Consider the following 20,465-nt stretch of genomic DNA (forward strand, 5'->3'; position numbering starts at 1 on the left):
TCTAAACCCAGCAATCTTTCCAGAATGAGCGGGAAATCATTCATAACAACCACACCCCAATACCTTCCCCTCTCCCCTTTAGGTAAATAATCTAAACTTGTGTCATCTTAAACACTTAAGCACAGAGTTGATGTCACCACTCTGACAGTCTCATGGTCCCAGAGGAGCCCAATTCTACAGAGAGCAGGAGTCTTGTCATAGGTTGTTAAACTTTTCACTCTGAAGGGCCCAACAAGACATAGCCAAGAACAGGGCTGGAGATGCAGCTCCGTGGTAGGGTGTTTGTCTCAAATGGACAAGGCCCTGGGTTCAAATCCTAGCACCACAAAAAAGGAAAAGAAAGCCAAGAATCATTCAAGCCCACCCCTTTGGGTTCTTTCCAGCATGAATTGCATATGTTTGTTTTTGCTTTCAGCATGTACTCTTCCCAGCTGTCCAATGTTGTGACCCTCCAGCTGTGCCTAGTATAAACAGGCAAGAGTCCTAGTGCAATCCCAGGCGAGTCCTTGTAGGCTGACCATGTGAGCGTGAAAGAGGGTCTTAGTAATCGTGGGCACACAGACTGTGACCTAAACTAGTTTCAGGCCATCACCTGGGAGAGAGCAATGTCCTCTCAGACTTCCTTGCTACCTCCCAGGGGGGATGATCATGCAGGTCTCACGTGTTCCTGCATCCCCAGCCTTGCTGTCTGTCAGCCCCCTAAATAAATCACATGCAGAGCTGCAGGGAGGTAAAGGGATAGAGGCAGAAGCATTCAAAGCTGACACATTCTTGTGTCGAGTTGGACATCCCAGACCAGGGAACCTCTTGGAATTGGAATCTTTTGGGGTTTCAGAGGCAAAGCTTGAACACCATCAGTCAAGAATGGTTCCGGGTGTCCAGCCGGAAGTCATCTAGCCCTGCTGTGGTGGCCGCCTACCTCCTTGGGGTCCAGCCTCACTCCCCACATCTCCTGAAGCTGCTTGTCAACTTGGCTGATCATAACGGGAACACGGCACTCCACTACAGCGTGTCCCACTCCAACTTCTCCATCGTGAAGCTGCTGCTGGACACAGGTCAGCAATGGTCGCATCTGCAGTCTGGATCCCATTCCTTTTTTTTTTTTTTTTAAAGAGACAGGATCTCACTATCTTACCTGGCTGGCCTCAAACTTCTGGGCTCAAGCAATCCTCCTCTCTCAGCCTCCTCCTCAGTACCTGGAACCACAGTAAGGGCCATTCTTGTACCATACATCTTTCCAGCAAGGAAATTCTTCACTCTTCAGAGTTCCTCCTGTATTCCGGAAACTGGACTAGACAAGGTTGCCTAAATCATGTCATTCACTCTTCACAACACACCTGTGATATTATTCTCAATTTGCAGGCTCAGAGAGTTCTACTTGCTCATGTCACAGTGCTGATAAATGGTAGAGAGATTCTGTATTAGGTCTATTCAACTTCAGAGCTATACCACACCGCCTTAGGAAGGTCATCATTTCTTGTCTTCCTAAGATGCTTTTTAACACAGGTCTTGGCTCCATTGACCAATTCGACTCCTTCATCCTTTGCCTGATAATTATTGGTTCCTTATGTGGTTCATACTGGCTACACCCCAACATGCAAAAAGCAGAGGAGAGCTCAGAAGAGAGGTGCAGATTGTGATTTAATATTGCAGAAGAAGCGAGATAATGTCCAATTCAGGAGCAGGAACAGTTCCCTGAAGCAGATCGGGTTCCACAGGCAGAGAAATGTTCCAGGTGAGGAGAACACCATAGAGGGTAAGAGAGGAAGAGATGCCTAGACACCAGAGGGCTTGTGTTTTGGACAAGATATGAACAAAGGTTGGGAAGATAAATTGGAGCCGTGTGTATGGAGGACCTCGTGTGTGTGGAGCTCCATTCCAGGGTCATTCTCTAAGAAGTGTAATTTGGTGGTAGGAGCAGGTTAGTGAAGGAAGCAGGGGAGGAGGTGGCAGGCTAGACAGGAGCCCACTGCAGGGGTAGTGTTAATGGCAGGAATAGAAGAGCAAAAAGCCACTGGAGAGTTAATGACCACCTGGCTGTGATGGGCAAGGGGAGGCAGAGTTCTCTGTCAAGCTTGGATGGCTGAGAAGATGATGGTGCTGTAAAAGGGGAAGGAGCTAGTCTGGGGAAAACAGAAAGGATCATTCACTTGGAAGCAGATTTTAAGTTTCCGGTGGGTCATCCAGGCGGAAGTGTCCAGAAAGCTATTGAGAATTCCAGATCCAAAATCCACAGGTAAGAGACTTTGGGAAGAGACCAGCTAGAGCAGAAGCACTGGAGGCCTTGGGGAGACCTGGCTCCAGGAATTGGAGCAGAGGCCGGATCCGTTACCCTTATTAAGGAGGCCTGCGGGGAAGTCCAGTCAGGATCCAACGGCTTTCCCCCATCTCACTTAACTCCCTCTGCCAGCTTCCATGGCCTGCCCTGCAGGCTCCCACCTGCTTTAGCTGTCCCTGCTGTCACTACACTCTCGTCCTGCGCTCCATCCAGCCGCGCTGGCCTCAGACTCACCTGGCTCATTCCTCGGGACCTTTGTATTTTATTTCTATCTGGACTCTTTCCCCTGAAACTCTTTGTAGGACTGGCTCCTTCTTATCACCCAGGTCACAGCCCAGATGTCACCTCCTCAGTCATTCTGGTGACTCTATTTAAAGGGGCTTCACCCCATCTGTTTCTCTAGGGGAACATTTCTTTCTTTAGATGACCTTTGCATGTATTTCTACCAAACGGAATGTTAACTCTGTAAAAAGGGGCTCTTGTCTGTCCCATTCCTGTCTGTATTCCAAGCACCTAGTCCAGTTCCTGGATGACACTGTTAAATGAATGACTTCTGAGAGCTCAATTAAATTCCAGTTACTTCCAGTTCTCCACAGTTCTTTTAAGCAACTTTGAGGCTCTTCCTCTGAACAGGAAAGGTGACATATGTAAACATAGCCTAAAGTTCTTTCTGATTCTTACATCATCAAAAGATTAAATTACAGTTCTAAGATTGAGTCAATGTTATTGATTTCAGTTACTCATGGATTCCTGGGTACCATCAAAATGGTAGCTCAGTTGAGGGAGGCAATGGTTCAATGGAATATGCCTCTGCATTCCACTTACCGTGTTCAGTGTTCTGGGCTTTCAATACAGAACATGAGTAACAGCAGCTATGTCTTTTGAGTGTCTTCCCCATCCCAGAAACTGGGCTAGGTATGACTTACATGTTCATTACCATTGTGGAGGTTGTGAAACAGATGTTAGTTGCATTTTCCAACTGAAGAAATTGAGGCTCAGAGATGTCAGTAACTGTGGTTGAGGTCACAGAACCAGTAACAAATTCAAGTCAAGATCTGTCACTCTCCTAGACTTTTTCTAGTACCCCAAAGTAGTTTTCAGGGACACTGTGAGGCTTTGAAAGCACCTAATATGTGCATGAAGAATCCAAAGACCAGTAACACAAAGCCCTGTCTTAAGTAGCTCACAGACTTGTAGCCCGTTAGAAGTTCCAGGTGGGCTGAGCCAGAATAGCAAGCAGACACCCTAAGATTTGGGTGCTGTTAATTTCTGCTGCTATTGACAATACATCCAGCTAAAACTCATCAACTTTAAGGTGGTTTGGAAGTTTCCTCTTTGACATACTGAAATAGGTAAGTAGCCACAAGCATAAAGTGTGAAGGGGGTTGTGGGGAACAGACCTGAAATGCCATTATTTTCTCTCATCAGTAGAAGGGGTGTTGAGAGTGACAGATCTGTCACACTCCCAGACCTGGGCTCTCTTCAGTGGCCATTGTGAAGCATCCGAGAAGCACATTACAAACTGTAAAGTTCTGTACAGAAGTGACTCATTATTACTGAGGGTAGAACCACAGAGTGGTTAGAGAGCTTAGTGGTGAAGCTTGTTGAGTTGGAGCATGTTGGGGGGACAGCCTCTCTCACTCTCCTTCGGGGCTGCTGACCCTGCTTGCTGTTCGCCGCTGGGAAGCATGTGAAGTCTTGGGTCTTCAGCCCTTTTCTGAGCCCCTGGTGAGGAGTCAGACCTCACTCTACTGTGCTGCAAGTCATGTTTCTGAAGAGATAAAAGAGCGCTGGTAACCTGAGGCTTATTTGCACATCTTACAGCAAATTTAAAGTAGGGGTCAAAACAAGTCATTAGCCCGGCAGTGTCCACCCTCCTCCTTATCGGACAGGCTTGGCAGGCAGTGCCCTGGGTTATTATTCAAGGTTCGTAATCCACCCAGTGACAGCCGTGGTCCGAGGGGCTCCAGTGGGAAAACTGCAGATGAGCCAGGCAGGCCAAGGTGTCCCGATCCACTGGCTCCCAGGGAAAATGGCCCACCTCTGAAAAATGCTTGGGGTGGGGAGGAGAGTTCATCAAACAAATGCTGAGTTTTCTCCTTGCCCAGAACTAATTGACATTTTCCCATAAACTAGATTTGTTCTGATGAATTCCTAAGTCTACAAGAATACCATTCTGGATGATAATTGTTAACACTTACCGGGTGTTTACCACGGGTTAGGCATGCGCCTAGAGATCTAAAAACGTTAACTGTAAATTTCACAATAATCCTACAAGGTAGGTTCTGCAGTTAACCCCTTTCCTCAGAGGGGAGTGAGCTAGGAAAGACTGTCTTGATCTGCTGGGATAATTTTGTTATTACCCAAAAGAGCCACAGAGGCTTTTTCAATGAACAACTGCTCAAGGACAATTTGGTTTTCCACACAATACTACCCTGGAGAGGTGAGATCATTTACATAGGAGACATCTGTGTCTCATAACCTCTTCCCTCTCCTTTGAATAACACCAGGACTACAAACCAGGAATTTCTTTTCATTTCTTCTTTACTATTCTATCTTAAAAATATATACATATACCAATTTTAGCTGGATGCAGTGGTACACACCTGTAATCCCAGTGATGGGGGAGGCTGAGGCAGGAGGATTGCAAGTTCAAGGCCAGCCTGGACAACTTAGCAAGACCCTGTTTCAAAAACAGAAATTTTAAAATGTGTGTGTGTCTATATGAGCATGTGCTCATTTTTTATCCTGTTGTGAAAGGTTTATTCTTGTTTTAATACAAGAGTTATGGTGTCTTTACATCCCTCTGTCTTTCGAGTGAGATGGTCATTCCTGGAAGATTTCCTACATTTATCCTACAGCATTTTTCATGCCTCTAGTACATTACCCAGAAGCCCCTTGGAAAGGACTTACAAGCCCAGCCACCAGCTTGAGTTACATACAAACATGAGCTAGTGAGAGACCTGCAGGGCACAGCTGTGGGTGACAAACGGGCTCAAGACCCAGGTAGTCCCGAGTCCTGGTCCTGCTTCACCTGCACATGAACAGTTATGGAACTTCTTCACTTTTGAGTGTCCTCATCTGTGAAATGGAAATAATGTCATATGCTCAGGTTTAGGAAGTGAAGTCATGGTCATGGACCCTTCGGCCCTCTCTGGCCTACCGTGGACCTCCCTTCCTGGGTGTCCTCAGAAAACTTGTAAAGAAAGGTAGTTGACTTCGAAGGCTGTGAGGATCGTAAGCCACTGGCTACTGCTGTGGACGGGCGGCTCTGTTCCTCGGACGATTAACCAGCAAGCAGCATCCTGTTGACCTGGCTAAGGTGAAGGCTGGCTTCTGGCCCCTCGGGGCTATTCCAGCGCCTGTTCCTCTTCTTTCAGGGGTCTGCAATGTAGACCACCAGAACAAAGCTGGCTATACTGCCGTGATGATCACGCCCTTGGCTTCTGCGGAGACCGATGAAGACATGGCTGTCGTCTGGAAGCTCCTAAGAGAAGGAAATGTGAACATCCAGGCGACTCAGGTAGGTGGCATGAAGAGCTCTCTCTCCTCTTTAATAAATATGGGAAACCTCTGAGTTTTAGTCTGCCAGTGGAGCAAGGAATCCCATGCAGGCTCAAGGAGAGTTTTTCACCCAAGAAGGCTAGGGCCTCCAAATCTCATCCATCCAAAGCCTGAGTATTTGGTTTTTGGTTTTCTTTTCTTTTCTTTTTTTTTATTTGTTCTTTTTAGATATACATGAGAATAGAGTGTATTTGGCATATTATACATACATGGAGTATAACTTATTCTAATTAAGATCCCTTTCTTGAGATTGTACATAATGTGCATTACACTGGTCATGTATTCATATATGAACATAGGAAAGTTATGTCTGATTCATTCTACTGTCTTTCCTATCCCATTCCCTTTCCTTCCCTTCATTCCCCTTTGTCTAATCCATTGAACTTCTCCCTCCCTCCCTTGTGTGTTAGCATCCACATATTAGTCACAAAATCCACACTTTGGTTCTCTGGGATTGGCTAATTTCATTTGGCATGATAGTCTCCAGATCCATTCATTTAATGGCAAAAGTCATAATCATTCTTTTTTATGATTGAGTAATATTCCATTTTGTGTATATATATCACATTTTCTTTATCCATTCATCTGTTGAAGGGCACCTAGGTTGGTTCCATAGCCTAGCTATTGTGAATTCAGCTCCTATAAACTGCTGTGGCTATGTCACTGTACTATGCTGATTTTAAGTCCTTTGGGTATAAACCAAGGAGTGGGGTAGCTGGGTCAAATGGTGGTTCCCTTCCAAGTTTTCTGAGGAATCTCCACACTGCTTTCCATAGTGGTTGCACCAATTTGCAGTCCCACCAGCAATGTATGAGAATGCCTTTTTCCCTACATCCTTGCCAACATTTATTGTTACTTGTACTGTTTTTTGGGGTGGCAGGGTACTGAGGATTGAACCCAGGGGCACTTAACCACTGAACCACATCCCAGCTCTTTTTGTATTTTATTTAGAGACAGAGTCTCACTGAGTCGCTAAGTGCCTTGCTAAGTTGCTGAGGCTGGCTTTGCATTCCTGATCCTCCTGCCTCAGCCTCCTGAGTCACTGGGATTACAGGCCTGCACCATCACGCCTGGCTTGTTACTATATTCTTGATAATTGCCATTCTGACTGGAATGAGATGGAATCTCAGTGTATTTAATCTGTATTTCTCTAATTGCTAGAGGTGAATATTTGGTTTTCTAAATAAGGCTCCTGAGACCCAGACAGGGCAGGGAAAGGGTCAGTGAGATTCTAACTAATGTCCCATTTGAAAGCTGGGCATATTCCACCTGAACTTTGCTTTTTGAACCACACATTCCTACTGTTAGCCTTTTGAGAAGGCCTTTGCTAGTGGCTGCTTTAGAAAAGCCCCTGTCAGCAACCTGCTTGATCATGACCCACAGGCGTCTAGCAGTGAGGATGCTCTTTGGAGGCCTCGTCCTTTGAAGAAGTTGCCACCTCTGTCGTTCCTCCTCTCTCCAAAGGCTTTTAACAAAGTCATGAGTTCCTGACCTGGTGGAGAGAATGGGCAGAGAGCCAGGGCACACAGGAACTGTCGCTGATCAGTCCCAGGAAGGATGAGGATGCTCAGTCCCCAGGCTGGGGAGTGAGGCTCTGCCTGGCACGCCTCCTCAGTCCTTGAAATAACCAGATCTCAGAACACCCTACTGCCAGGTGCAGCGTCACATGCCTGTAATCCCAGCAATTTAAAGCGAGGCCCTAAGGACCTAGCAAGAGCCTGTCTCAAAATAAAACATACAAAAAGGACTGGGGATGTGGCTCGGTGGTTAAGTGAGTTTAATCCTTGGCACAAAAGAAACAAAACCTCCCTGTCTTCCTTCCCTCTCCACCAACCAGTGTGAGTGACATTGTTTCAGGCACATAAATCATGTCCTGGTCCCTAGGAATAGTACTGTGGGTCAAGATGACAAGAGTAATTGCTGACAAGAGCCAAAAGGGCCCTAGGCAAAGGTAGTAGCCAGGGAGTCAGGACATGCGGGTCCACGAGGACACGTGGGTCGCTAACTCACTGGGTACTTCTGCCTCAGCTCAGAACAGCCCTTGATCACCTAGGTCTACCCTCCTCCCTTTTTTTTTTTTGGTAAAGTACCAGACAGTCCCCAGCTTTGTTCTAATGCTCTCTGAGCCCATGCCAGCATCGGGAAACCTGTGCCCTTCTCAAGCTGCCTGTTACCACAGACAATTCTGATAAATGCTTCAAGTGACCCAAAGTCAGTGTTCTGAACTTCCCATGGTAGTGATCAGGTAGAAGGTGTTTGGGGTTCACACCGAGATCTTGGGAACAGCAGAGGTATTCAAGGCAATCAGAGGGTTAGGGTCTGGGATCCTCTTCCTGGGGACACAGGACAGGGGTGTGTCTGACCTAGCAGGGCTTTGAGTTAGACAAGGTTCTGCAAAGAGCCGTGGGGACTCCTCCAAAGGTCACTTGCCTGTTTGGGCACACAGGAATGAATAGTGTACGTTTATCTCCCCTGTCCCTTTGGAAGAAGCATAGATGTTGGTGTAACTGTCAAGAACAGTGAAGATTCTGAGATTTTATCCTTTTTTTCTTTTCTTTGTACCAGAGATTGAACCCAGGGGTGCTTAACCACTGAGCCATATCCCCAGTCCTTTCTTCTGTTTTATTTTGAGACAGGGTCTTGTGAAATTGCTAAGGCTGGCCTCAAATTTGAGATCCTCCTGCCTCAGCCTATATCTCTTATAATGGGCAGTAAGCAAGTCTGACCATATCTTAAAAGAAGACACTACCTCTATCTTTCAGGGCTGTTTGCTATACGAACACTCTTAAAAAATAATCTAAACTGGGTGCACATGCCTATAATCCCAGTGACTAAGGAGGCTGAGGCAAGAGGATGGCAATTTGAGACCAGCCTGGACAACTCAGTGAGACACCATCTCAAAATAAAATAAGGAAAAGGATTGTGAACGTAGCTCCCTGGCAGAGTACTCCTGGGTCCAAGGGTTTGAGCCCCAGTACTGGAAAAAGGAAAAAAGAAAAAGACAATAATTTAGAACAGAAGAGCAGATAGTGTCTGAGTCACAAGATATGCAGAAAGGCAAGAAACCCCATGGAAAACTGATTCCCAACAACATACTCAGCTCCACTATTCCACACTCCCCCAAAACCATTGCAGTGACCTAATGTGATGGCAAAGCCTCTTGGGACCCTTCATCTGATATCCTGATGGCCACACGCAGATATTTGTAGATCACTTTCTGGTTTTTGAAGTATTTTCACTCACCTACAACTCCTATTCCAGAAGACTCCCTATAGCTATTTTCATTTAAAATAATATTTTCCCCATAAACATGAATTTTCTCAAGCTGGTCTCTTGCAAGTGGGGATGCTCAGCAGTGATCAAGGCCAACCTCTTTTTCCAGAGGAAAAACTTGTGGTCTAGGAGGGAAAGGGACTTGTCCCAGCTCACCCAACAAGGGATGGGAATTCATAGCTGCAGCTGTCCCCTGCGGCTCCCCTGGGGCTTCTATGTATGAGGACAGGTGGAGGCGCCAGGTCAACTGGAAAGGAGTTGGAAATCTCCGAAGGATAAGCTACTGTCTTATCTTTGTATCTCCAGGGTCAGTGCAGAGCCTGGCGGCCCAGATGACTCTGTAAATGACCACTTGTGTTGAGCTGGACCAGGAAGATGGTGAGGGAAAAAGGGACCCTGAGTCAAGCAGAGGAGCAGATGGGAGGGCATGCTGCTATGCCATCAGTTGTGGGGAGGGTTCTGGATGGAATTCAAGGTCAGGTTCATCCAGTGAACAACCATTACCTTGGGACTGAGTAAAATACACCAAAAATGCATACAGGCTTCTCTGGAAAGATCTGTCTGGATTCCAGAGAAGCGGGAGACCAGGACATCTAAGAATGCACACCACAAACTGGCACTTGCCATACACCATCTCCACCCTGCACGAAGACGATGACAGGTAACACCTGCCCAGGGCTTGCTAAGCATGCTGTTCTCAGCACAAACCCACGAGGCCGAGAATGCTGGTCGCTCCCGACTTCCCTGATCAGGGAAAGATAGCAGGGAGGTTAACTCGCACACATTCCTGTGGGTACTAACTGGCAGAGCCAGGATTTTTCCGATTCCAAACCCCCTTTCTTTTTTCAGAGCTTCAGGGTGCTGAGCAGGGCAGCAGAATCCACAGGTGACTGCAGATTGGAGTTTCCATCAGCCAGCACAGCAGCAAACACGTCCTCAGCCCTTTTTAGACACTGTGTTCAGAGCCACAGGGAATCTGGAAGGAAAGAAAACACTGCCTTTGCCTTATTCTTGCAATCTTACAAAGCCAGTATCCCGTCAGAGGGACAATGCTGACCTGCCTGGAACTCAGGAGAACCACAGGGGCAACATATAATAAATTCATATAAGAGGATTACAGGAAAATATAGACACGGGGGGTGGGAATGGGAAAGGCAGTAGAATGGATTGGACATAACTTTCTCATGTTCATATATGAATCCACGACCAGTCTAACTGCACATCATGTACAATCACAAAAATGGGAAGTTACACTCCATGCATGTGTGATATGTCAAAATACACTGAACTCGGGGCTGGGGAGATAGCTCAGTCGATAGAGTGCTTTCCTTGTAAGCACATGGCCCTGGGTTCAATCCCCAGCACCAAAAAAAAAAAAAAAAAAAACCAACAAAAATACACTGAACTCTCATGTATAACTAAAAAGAACAAATAAAAATTTTTTAAAAAATAGTGTATACAGGGCTGGGGATATAGCTCAGTTGGTAGAGTGCCTGCCTCGCAAGTACAAGGCCCTGGGTTCAATCCCCAGCACCAAAAAAAAAAAAAAAAAAAAAATAGGGTATACAAGAAAGTCTATGGGAATAAGAAATTATTGTCAGTTCTTAATCAGAAAAATCGCCACCACACATTACTATACTTTCGTCCTTTACCTTATTTGATTCTCACAAAAGTCTAGTGAGGTACATCCAGAAAGATCATTAATTCTTTTATTTTTTTTTTAGAATGGATTGACTTTTTTAATATAAATAAATATATACCTTTATTTTATTTATTTATTTTTTTATGAGGTGCTGAGGATCGAACCCAGTGCCTCGCATGTGCTAGGCGAGCGCTCTACCGCTGAGCCACAACCCCAGCCCCAGTCATTAATTTTTAAGCAAAGAAAAGTAAAGATTCAGGGAAGCTATTGAGGCAGCTGCCTTCGCGCACTGGTCACACACTGGTACGCGGCAGAGCTGGAGTTTGGACTGCTTTCTGATTCTCTTGCTGTGTCCGCCAATGATCACTGGGAGGTACAGGGTTGTTGTCAATGGCTACAGATTAGAAATAGCCTCAGGAACTTGAGATCTTATTGAAACAAAGGCTTCTAGGTATCATTCATCTGAAAATACCAGAGGCCTGGAGCAGCAAGGCTCCCTGGGGCAGGCTGGGCCAGGGAGGCGGTAAGAAGGCAGGCCACCAAGCACTCTGTCCTCGTCTTCCTCATCGCTCCAACTTTATCTCCTCCGTGGTTGGACATCCATCAGTGCTGGGTGCTAGGCACTGGGGAGACAGAGACAAAAAAAGACAGTCCCAGCCATCAACGTCACGGTCCTTGAGAACAAGAGAGACTGACAAGCTGTAATGCCAAGTGTGACGAATCCTATGCTTGGGGGGTTCGGGGAGGTTTCGGAGACAGCATAGTATCTGCCGAGCACCCTGGGGAAGTAGAATTTCGCCAGACACACAAGGAAGGGCACAATGGAAGGAATGGTCATTTTTTTGAGAAGTCTCTGCCCAGCACACCGGTGCTGGCACAGCCTCACCATGTCCCTGTTGCCCCGTGTGCAGGGAGGCCAGACTGCCCTGATGCTGGGGGTCAGCCACGACCGGGAGGACATGGTCCAAGCGCTCCTGAGCTGCCAGGCAGATGTCAACCTGCAGGACCACGATGGATTGTCGGCTCTCATGCTGGCCTGTCACCATGGCAATGCCGACCTGGTGCGGCTGCTCCTGGCACACCCGGCCTGCGACAGCAGCCTGACTGACAAGGTGAGACTTCTGGGCAGTTAATGAGTAGGTTAGTGTCTAACTTCTGGTCCTGAAAAGTGACTCGAGGGCCAGCAGAATTCAAGGAACCATAGATGGCAGTAGCAAAAAAATCAACTCACAAGGCTCTTGCAGGATTTAGATGAGGCAACACAGTGCTCGGAGCCTGAGAGGTGGGACACCTACAATTTTGGACAACTGGGTGAAGGAGCACCCTTTACAGAGTCACCTCTAGTCATTGAACTGATCATGCCTCTCTGATATGACCCAATTTACACACTGGCCCATTCCACCAAGCCAGCCTGCTTGAAGTGGCTCTGCTAGACCCAAGCCTCTTAAATGTCTTTGTAAGGTGATGACATTGATGACGATGACAATGGTAACTAATGTGTATCAAAATCATTTAAACCCCACGATGAACTTCTGGGGTTGATAGAGCTGCCTCCATTTTGCTCGAGGAAACTGAGGCCCCGAATGGTAAGGTGCGGGGGGTAAGGTACCCAAGATCACACAGCTAGTGAAGCCCAACTCCCTCAAACTGCTGAGCCCCTCCTCCAGCTGTTCCATCATGGAAGCAGCGTGTCTCCAACTCCCTGCTGAGTCCTCCGCACCTTTCAGAGAGCCCACTACATATCAGGGAGTGAATCAGCAATTGAGTAAGTGAACCCCAAACTTCAGAGGTCGCACATCAGAAAGTGATCCTGAGTCTGATGACTATAGGAAGTACTGTTTCTAGAGTACTCGTGGGAGCTGACCCTTCCCCATGCATTACTGCGGATCCTCCTCACGATCCAGCGAGGCAGACACAGTGATCCTTATGTTTCGCTGATAGGGAAACAGGCCTAGAAATGTTACCTCGCTCTGCTGATTTTCAGAGCAGAGATTCAAGCCCAGGCCTGACTCTGGCATCCGTAACACTGGCATTACAATCCGATGGCTACACATCCACAATTCAAGGGGGACAAAAGCCTGGAGAGGGGGGCCCTGCCAGGGACAGCACTTCTTCCTGGGTCACATCTGAACTCCCCAAGGTTGATCCTTCAGCTTTCAAGCTGAGCCCCTGCATCTCACCCAGGTGGTAGGCTCCCCGTCCAGTGTCCCCAGGGCCTGCAAACCCCAGCTCTTCAAAGTTGTTTCTGAAATAATTAGAGAACACAGACCTTCTTGAAATTCAGACCGGAACAGGGTGGACTGCTAAAAATATGATCCCCTTTCCCAAATATCAGGTCGTCAGACAGAGGGTCTGGGTTAATGAGCTCCCTGCCAGCTTGCCTTGGGGATGATGGAGGCAGCTCTCAATCTAAAACAGGCCTGTACATCAGAGACCCAGAATCCTCTCAGAAGTGACCACCGCCCCTGCCAGAAGAGGGCTGAGAGGGAAGGGCTGTGGGACAGACAGGGCGTGTGCTTTGGAAGTTACTGGTGAGCCCAGATAATCAAGCAGGGAATCTGAGAGTTCCCCTGGGTCCCCTAAAGTCTGTCATGGGTAAGAGCTAAGTGGCCACTTTCTAGAGGTGGAAGAAGAACCACAGGGAGGAACCTCTTGCACTTTGGACAACCCGAGAGTGATTGTTAGAAGCATTGACTATAAAAGTCAAAGCCCAGGAATTTGAATCTGGGTCCAGTGACTGTGCCTTAGGTAGCTCACCTAACCACTCTGAGCCTCTGTATTGCTCATCTGTAAAATGGGTGTATCAATACATAATGCCCAAGACTGTAATACTGAAATTTTATGAAGTACCAGCGTTGATGGTAATTGTGATTATTATGACTGGATAAATAAATGACACTAAACCCGAAGAACCAGCACATCAGTGAGTGAGGACCTTGGCATTGATAGGCAGAGTCCAGAGGGAATAGAGAGGATGAAGGTTTGGAGTGGGGCAGGGAGTGTTGCTTAGTGGAGGGAGATAAGCCTCCAAAGAAGAAGCCAGCTGGCTGCCATACTTAGTTGAGTCCAGTGGTTCTCAGGTAGGGTTATTTTGCCTTCAGGGAATATTTGGCAATGTCTGGAGCCATTTTTATTTGTCACAAGTTGGGGAGGAGTTTCCTGGCACCTGGTGGGCAGAGGCCAGGGATGCTGTGACATTGACAGTACATAGGAACAGGAGTGAATTAAGAGTTTTCTGGCCCCAAATGTCAAGAGTGCCACTGCTGAGAACGTGGGTGGGGTGAGTACTGAAACCCACGTGAGTTTCCACAGCCAGTCCCCACCAAGTGCTGGATGGGGAAGCGCCAGGCAGCTCTGAGGGCCAGGTCTGCTGCCCGGTGGGGCGGGGCAGGCGGGCAGGACTAACCTGGAAGGAGGGTCGGGAGTGCCAGGTAGCGCGTGGAGGCAGATATCTGTCTCAGCAGACGGTGGGCCAGGTTAGGAAAGCCAGCACGGTGCCAGACAGTGCAGCAGCGTGAAGATGGGTTCTCGACCCCACCCAGGGCCAGGCCCGTGGCTCAGGCTTCCCTCAGGATTCACATCCGAGTTGACACCCAGGGTGACTTGGGTGAGCACAGTGTCTACCTCCACAGGGTGAGAAACTCCAGCAGGAGCAGGAGGCTGGTGGGCACTGAGGCCTGTACCTGCTGCCTCCGTTTACAGGGGAGTCCAGCCCTCGTCTTCCTGGGGTCTTTCCTGTGGAGGTGCCGATGCCCAGCATCTCTCGTCCACAGTTCAAAGTTTGATATCAACACAGAACTCCCGGGAGAGGCACCACGCATGTTCCCTGGGTTTAGAAAGCAATGCAGGGAAATCAGGCGCCTGGCCTTTAGGGACCTCCAGAGTGACAAGGACAGGGTGATGGTGGGGGTGAGCGCTGAGCGTCCGCCCCAGAGCCTCACCCTTTGAAGGGCTCATTTTGGCAGCTACTTCAAAGCATCCATCCAATTGAAAACTTTTGAAAGCAGAAATCATGCCTTGCTTATCTTTGCCTGACATATAGTGGTTCATGATGGGTTCTTGTCACGGTCAAAAACACCTTCAGCCAACATCCACGCGCATGCGCACACGCACTAGCTGCCCACGCCCCTCTGTGTCCTCAGGTCACAGACTGGGGTCTCCTTACCCCGGCCTGCAGCTGCTGAGCAGGACTTGCCATGTGGTTCCACTGGAGCCGCCGCCTGCTGCGGGGCGGCGTGGAGGGGCTGTGGAGGGGCTGGCTGGTTCCTCGCACAGAGTCAGGCATTGGAGGGATGCTCACCCTCCCTAGGTGGTCTCTTCAGGCCGCGTCCCCTGCTTTCCTCCAGATGCAGGCTGTCATCTCCAGATGGGCCCTGTTAAGGGTGCGTGTCCCGGGACTGGCCCTGGGGCTCTCTCCCACAAGAGCAGCGGCCACTCACTCTTGATGTTTACACAGCCTCTGGGATGGCAAAGCAGGGCGGAGGGAGGCAGGGGGCAGACACCAGGCCTGACACCAGGCCCTCCCCGGCAGCCTGCCGCGCTTCCCTGCTTCAAGCCTTTGCTTTGCTCCAGACTTGCTCAGTCGAAGAAAAGGAGTTAGGCTGCTCAGGTTCTTCCTCACCTGGGAATGAGTAACCTTGATCCGAATAGCACGAATACCTTCGTCCAATGTCTGCTGCAGTCCCTCTGTCAACCGTGCTTACGGAGTGCGGGGTAACCAGCAGGCGCCCGCCAGAGCCAACCGGCCCGGTTCAGTTCCTGACCGCATGGAGACCAGATTTATCCAATCACCCCACAAATACCAAAGGGTGGTGAAGGAAAAGTGCAGTCTGAGGGCTTTGCGGGGGGGAAAACGTCATGTTTTGCGGGGGAAAACGTGCCATCCTTTGGTTCCCCCTGAAATGCCACTTCTTCTTCTGCCTCCCCCTCAGCTTGTGCCCCACACCCCCACCCGGCGGCCACCCGCTCCCTGAACTCGCCGTTCCCTTCCAGCTCGCTTGGCTTTTGGCCACACATTGTAGTTATTTACACATGTGTGGAGCCCCAGGGGCAGCTGGATTCCAGCTGGGGGGATGGGGAGCGTTTGAAGCCGGGTGTTAACACTTTCCACCCACTTCTAAAAACAATTGTTAACGAACAATCGTCTGCCCTAGCTCGGTGGGTCACGTGGAAGCCAGCCTCAGCCTTAGCAAGACCCCATCTCAAAATAAAAAATAAAAAGGTCTGGGGACATAGCACAGTGGTACAGCATCCTTGGGTTCGAATGCTGGTACAAAACAAAAACAAACAAACAAACAAAAAACAGTCCGGTCTTGGGTGACCCTTTCTGTCAAACCCATCTATATTTCTGCAGTGAAATGCAAAAATATATACTCTAGGCTAAACAAGGATTATAACTTGCCTCAAGTTATAATTTTACCTCCAAGTAAGTCACCAAGAAATGTGGTTTTCAGAACAGTTTGGATTTCAGAATTCTGTGTGCAGGAGTTGGCCCACTCATAAACCAATGTGGAGCCCGGTGTCCCCCAAGTTCTTCTGCCTTTCCCTCCATCTCTTGGCAGCACATGGCCAGTGCTGCCTGATGAGATCCCCACTGGGTGCGGCTTCTCTAGACAGTGGGATCCACTGCTCCCCGCACCTCTGCGGGGCAGCACTGAGCTGGCTACCAAAGCCCACATCAGGAGGTGCAGATGTCCGGCCATCCCCTCCCATGCTGGGAGCCCACTTCCAAGAGTAAGTCCTCAAGAACTAATTAAACATGGAACATACATTTGCGCTAAGCTTATAGCAATGGAGACTTTGAAACAGCCCAAATCTCCAATAAAAGTGAAATGCTTAGTAAATTATGGAATACTATAATACAGTCAAAAAGGAAGACCACATGTTATGAAGACTGCAGAAGAACAGGAAAGAATTTTCCTAGCAACCATGGTAAGTTAAAAAAGAAAAGCAGATTCAAAATGGGCATTTTTCTGTTTTAAAACCAGAAACAAAGTTATACAGGAGAAAAGACTAGTAGAAACACCCCAAAAGTCTAACTTTCACTCAGGTCCATGTAATGGAACAGAAAGTTATTTCCTTTCCCAATTTTCCAATAAAGAAAAAAAAAGTAGCACACCTATAATCCCAGAGGCAGGCTGAGGCAGGAGGATCAAGAGTTCAATGTCAGCCTCAACAAAAGCCAACTGCTAAATAACTCAGTGAGACCCTGTCTCTAAATAAAATACAAATAGGGCTGAGGATGTGGCTCTGTGGCCGAGTGCTCCTAAGTTCAATCCCTGGTACCCCAAAACAAAAAAAAAGTGTTAAAAGCTGGGTGACCCTTCTTTACTTCCATTGCCACAGATTTCCTGGGAGTGTGTGCTGTTCTGTGGAAAGGGCCCCCATTTCTTGTGATCCTCATTTCTTGAGATCCTCATGCTGTTTGAATCGCTTCCCCTCCTGGGGTCTCTGGGTGCTTGGACTAGACTCCTCCGCCCCAGGCATGCCCCCTATTCCCCTTCCTGTCTGGATCCGGAGGCGATAGGATAAAATTTTATTTCTCCTTTCTTTCTCCTTTTAGGCTGGCCATACCGCTCTGTCCATCGTTCTGAAATCACCTTCCCATGTGGAAATTGCAGGGCTTCTGCGAGCCCACGCGGAACGGGGCAGGTCCCTGGGGCTGTAGGGCTGCAGAAGAACTAGCAGCCAGGAACAAAAGGCTCCTTCTCTTCACTCCTCCCTCGCCCTTGGAGAGGGCAGGGGTCACAGCCAGAGGGTCGCCCCTCAAGAGAAGAAACTATGTCAAATATGCACATACATTCCTGTTGTGTAATTCTGCTCATTAGGATGCTTTGTAGTTTGCGCCTTAGGCCGAGCCCCAGAACTAGAGGGCTTCAGAGCAGGGTGCAGAGTGCGGGGGTGCATTAGCGTAGTCCCAAATCCCCAACATCTTCAGTTTTGCATTCCTTGCGACTCGACCTGTGCAACACCCTGTAGCAGGCAGGCAGGAGCACATTCGCACATTAGAAAAGCAATACTTTTTACATGGAATTTTAAAGTGCACTGTTGTTTTTGTTTTTAATCAAATATATACAAATATGTCCCATTGAATATGCATGTCTAGAGAGGATGGCAAGGGATTTAAGCTGCCTCCCAGGTAATCATTCTCAAGAAGACCTTAGGGAAATCACCACGAAGACAGGTGAAAATGAGCAAGTCCCATTTGGGACTTGATAGAGAAATCTTAAATTCAGAGAAGGTGGGAAGAAGCACATTGGTATCATTGCCAAGTATAACATTCTTGACCATTTCTGAGTCATCCAGTGGCTCCAATTTGCACCAGGGAAATTGGAATTAATCAGGAAATCCAACCCAATGATGTGCATCACAGAGTGACAGAGTCCAGTTATAGCAGCTATTCCCAACAAATGAATTCGAGTGAGCTCCCGGGAATGGGTTATTGTCATTCGGAAGCCACCACTTTCCTCCATGGCCTCGCAGTAATCTCCAGTGCTGTTTCTGCGAGCAGGTATCTGTTCTGAAGTGTCTGGGGCTCCTGGCTCAAGAGCCTTTCAGTCACAGCTGCAGCAGGATTGGGTAGGGCAGGGCAGGGCAGGGCAGGGCCCTCCCCCAACTGACATTTCTCCACTGGACAATTCTTTCTTAAGAATTCTCTGTTCTCCAGGCCTGCACATGCATGGTTCATATTCAATAGCTCATGAAGATTATCTACGAATTGTTCTTTCTTAAAGTCTCTTATGAAAAAAAAAATCCTCTTTATATAAAAAGAAATGAGACATCCAAGTTGGTGAGCCTCATGCTGAAAACTCTGAAGTTCTTATTGTGGCTGGAATGCCAATTTGCATGGCACTCACTGGAGGAGTCACAAAGCTTCCTGGGGCCCCAGTTTCATCATCTCTAAAAGCGGAAATCATCATGCAACCTACCTCCTGCAGGCTGCGCAAGACACTGCTGATGGAAGTTTTGGAATCCAGTTTATAACCCATAAAGGCTGTCTTCAGAAATGGTGTGGAAAACTTCTTTATGCTATTGTAATTCATAAGAGATGTCCTAAGTCTCAGAGCAAGAGCATTCATGCGTGTTGATACTGCTCGTAGGTGAAGAAGATGGAGCAAATAATGAGAGGAAAAAATGCTTCAAATGGATTTATTTTGACCTCAAAACATGTTGTTAGAGCAAAAACCTACAATAATACATTATCTAGCCCAGTGCTTCGCAAATTTTAATATGCATATAAATCTTCTGGGACCTTGTTAGAATGAAGTAAGTCTGGGGTGGGGCCTGAGTCCTGCATTTCTGATCAGTTTCCAGAGGATGCCGATGCTGTTGGGTCACATCCACACTTCAGGTAGCAGGACTCTGGCCTGTCTTTATTGTTGGTATATTAAAAGTGCTGCCTCTCAATCTTCTGTTTCTTATTTTCTTTGTATTTTTCTTCTCTTGATTCTTGGGAACTCACAGTGCAGGTCTATATTCATTTTTTGTTGTTGTTGCTATAAGAAAATACCTGAGGCAGCCTACTTAAGAAAAAAAAAGGTTTATTTTGCTTACAGTTTTGAAGGCTGTACGTCTAATCATCCTGGCACAGGCTCTGGAAGGGACCTGTGACAGATGATAAGAACTCGTGGAAGAGGAAGGATCACATCTTAAAACCGGAAACTGGAGAGCCGGATAGAGATGAGCCCTAGCTTTTGTGACAGTCCCCTCATGAGAACTAACCAGGGTCCCACCAGAAATACCTTAATTCCTTTCTATGGTACATCCCCAGTTGACCTGAAGACCACCCACTAGACTCATCCTCTTAAAAATCCTGCACCCACTTCGGGTACCCAGGGGATTAAGGACTGAGCAGTGCTGTGGAAACTGACTACAGAAGGAATCGGGAAAGCTCCCAGAGGAGGCGGCTTTGAACTAGGCCGTAAGGATGCATAGGAACTGGCCAGAGCAATCGAGATAGAGCAACAAACACAAGGCTTGGCATGTGAAAAGGTTTGCCTGCTGAGCAACGAGAGAACTTCAGAATGACTGTCGTTGTGTGGGAGAAGTGAGAATTTGAGAGGGAAGTGGGGAGATATGTTGCTATGAAGAGTTTGGACTTGAGCCTGGAACTCAAGGAGTCTGCTTCATAGACCGCTTGGAGAATGAAAGTTCTCCTCAGAAAAATGCACATCTGAGCAAAGTTTGCTAGCTTCAAGGATTCAGAAATCTGCACTTAAAAATCCTGTGCACCTCGCTGCTGATCACCGTGGTGCACGGCTATAATCCCAGCAATTTGGGAGGTTGAGGCAGGAGGACAGCAAGTTTGAGACCAACCTCAGCACCTTAGTGAGACCCTGTCTCAAAACAAAAATGAAAAGCTGTGGTGGCACATGCCTGTAATCCTAGTGACTGGGGAGGCTGAGGCAGGAGGATCACAAGTGCAAAGCCAGCCTCAGCAACTTAGCAAGGCCCTAAGCAACTCAGACCCTTTCTCAGAAAATAAAAAGGACTGGGATGTGACTCAGCAGTTAAAACCCTCTGGGTTCAATTCCTGGTACCAAAAAAATAAAAATAAAAAGGATCGAGGTGTAACTCTGTGGTAGAGTAGCCCTGGGTCAAGCCTAGTACAGAAAAGAAAAAAAAAAAGGAAATTGCTATGGGCAACGGGAGTCAATGAAGAATTTCTGAACGATGGGGCCGTTCGATCAGATGGGGTCCTTCAGATGA

The 20,465-nt window shown here is 47.8% G+C and overlaps 1 protein-coding gene across 6 annotated transcripts in view; it reads left to right on the top strand.

The window, feature by feature from the left end:
• The window catches only part of Kank4 (KN motif and ankyrin repeat domains 4), an 89,706-nt gene that overhangs the window by 56,512 nt on the left and 12,729 nt on the right, over positions 1-20,465 (top strand). For 4 of the 6 annotated variants that reach the window (XM_047523635.1, XM_047523638.1, XM_047523636.1 and 1 more), the window contains exons 7-10: positions 836-1,055; positions 5,659-5,801; positions 11,669-11,869; positions 17,320-20,112. In XM_047523635.1, coding sequence (XP_047379591.1) covers positions 836-1,055; positions 5,659-5,801; positions 11,669-11,869; positions 17,320-17,424 — 669 coding nt within the window. In that variant the 3' untranslated portion in view covers positions 17,425-20,112. Of the gene's footprint in view, positions 1-835; positions 1,056-5,658; positions 5,802-11,668; positions 11,870-17,319; positions 20,113-20,465 lie in introns of those variants that run through there. The other 2 variants (XR_007104840.1, XM_047523639.1) reach the window with 1 other exon arrangement.

This window comes from Sciurus carolinensis, chromosome 1 (genome assembly GCF_902686445.1).
Source record: "Sciurus carolinensis chromosome 1, mSciCar1.2, whole genome shotgun sequence".
Classification (NCBI taxonomy): Eukaryota; Metazoa; Chordata; class Mammalia; order Rodentia; family Sciuridae; genus Sciurus; species Sciurus carolinensis.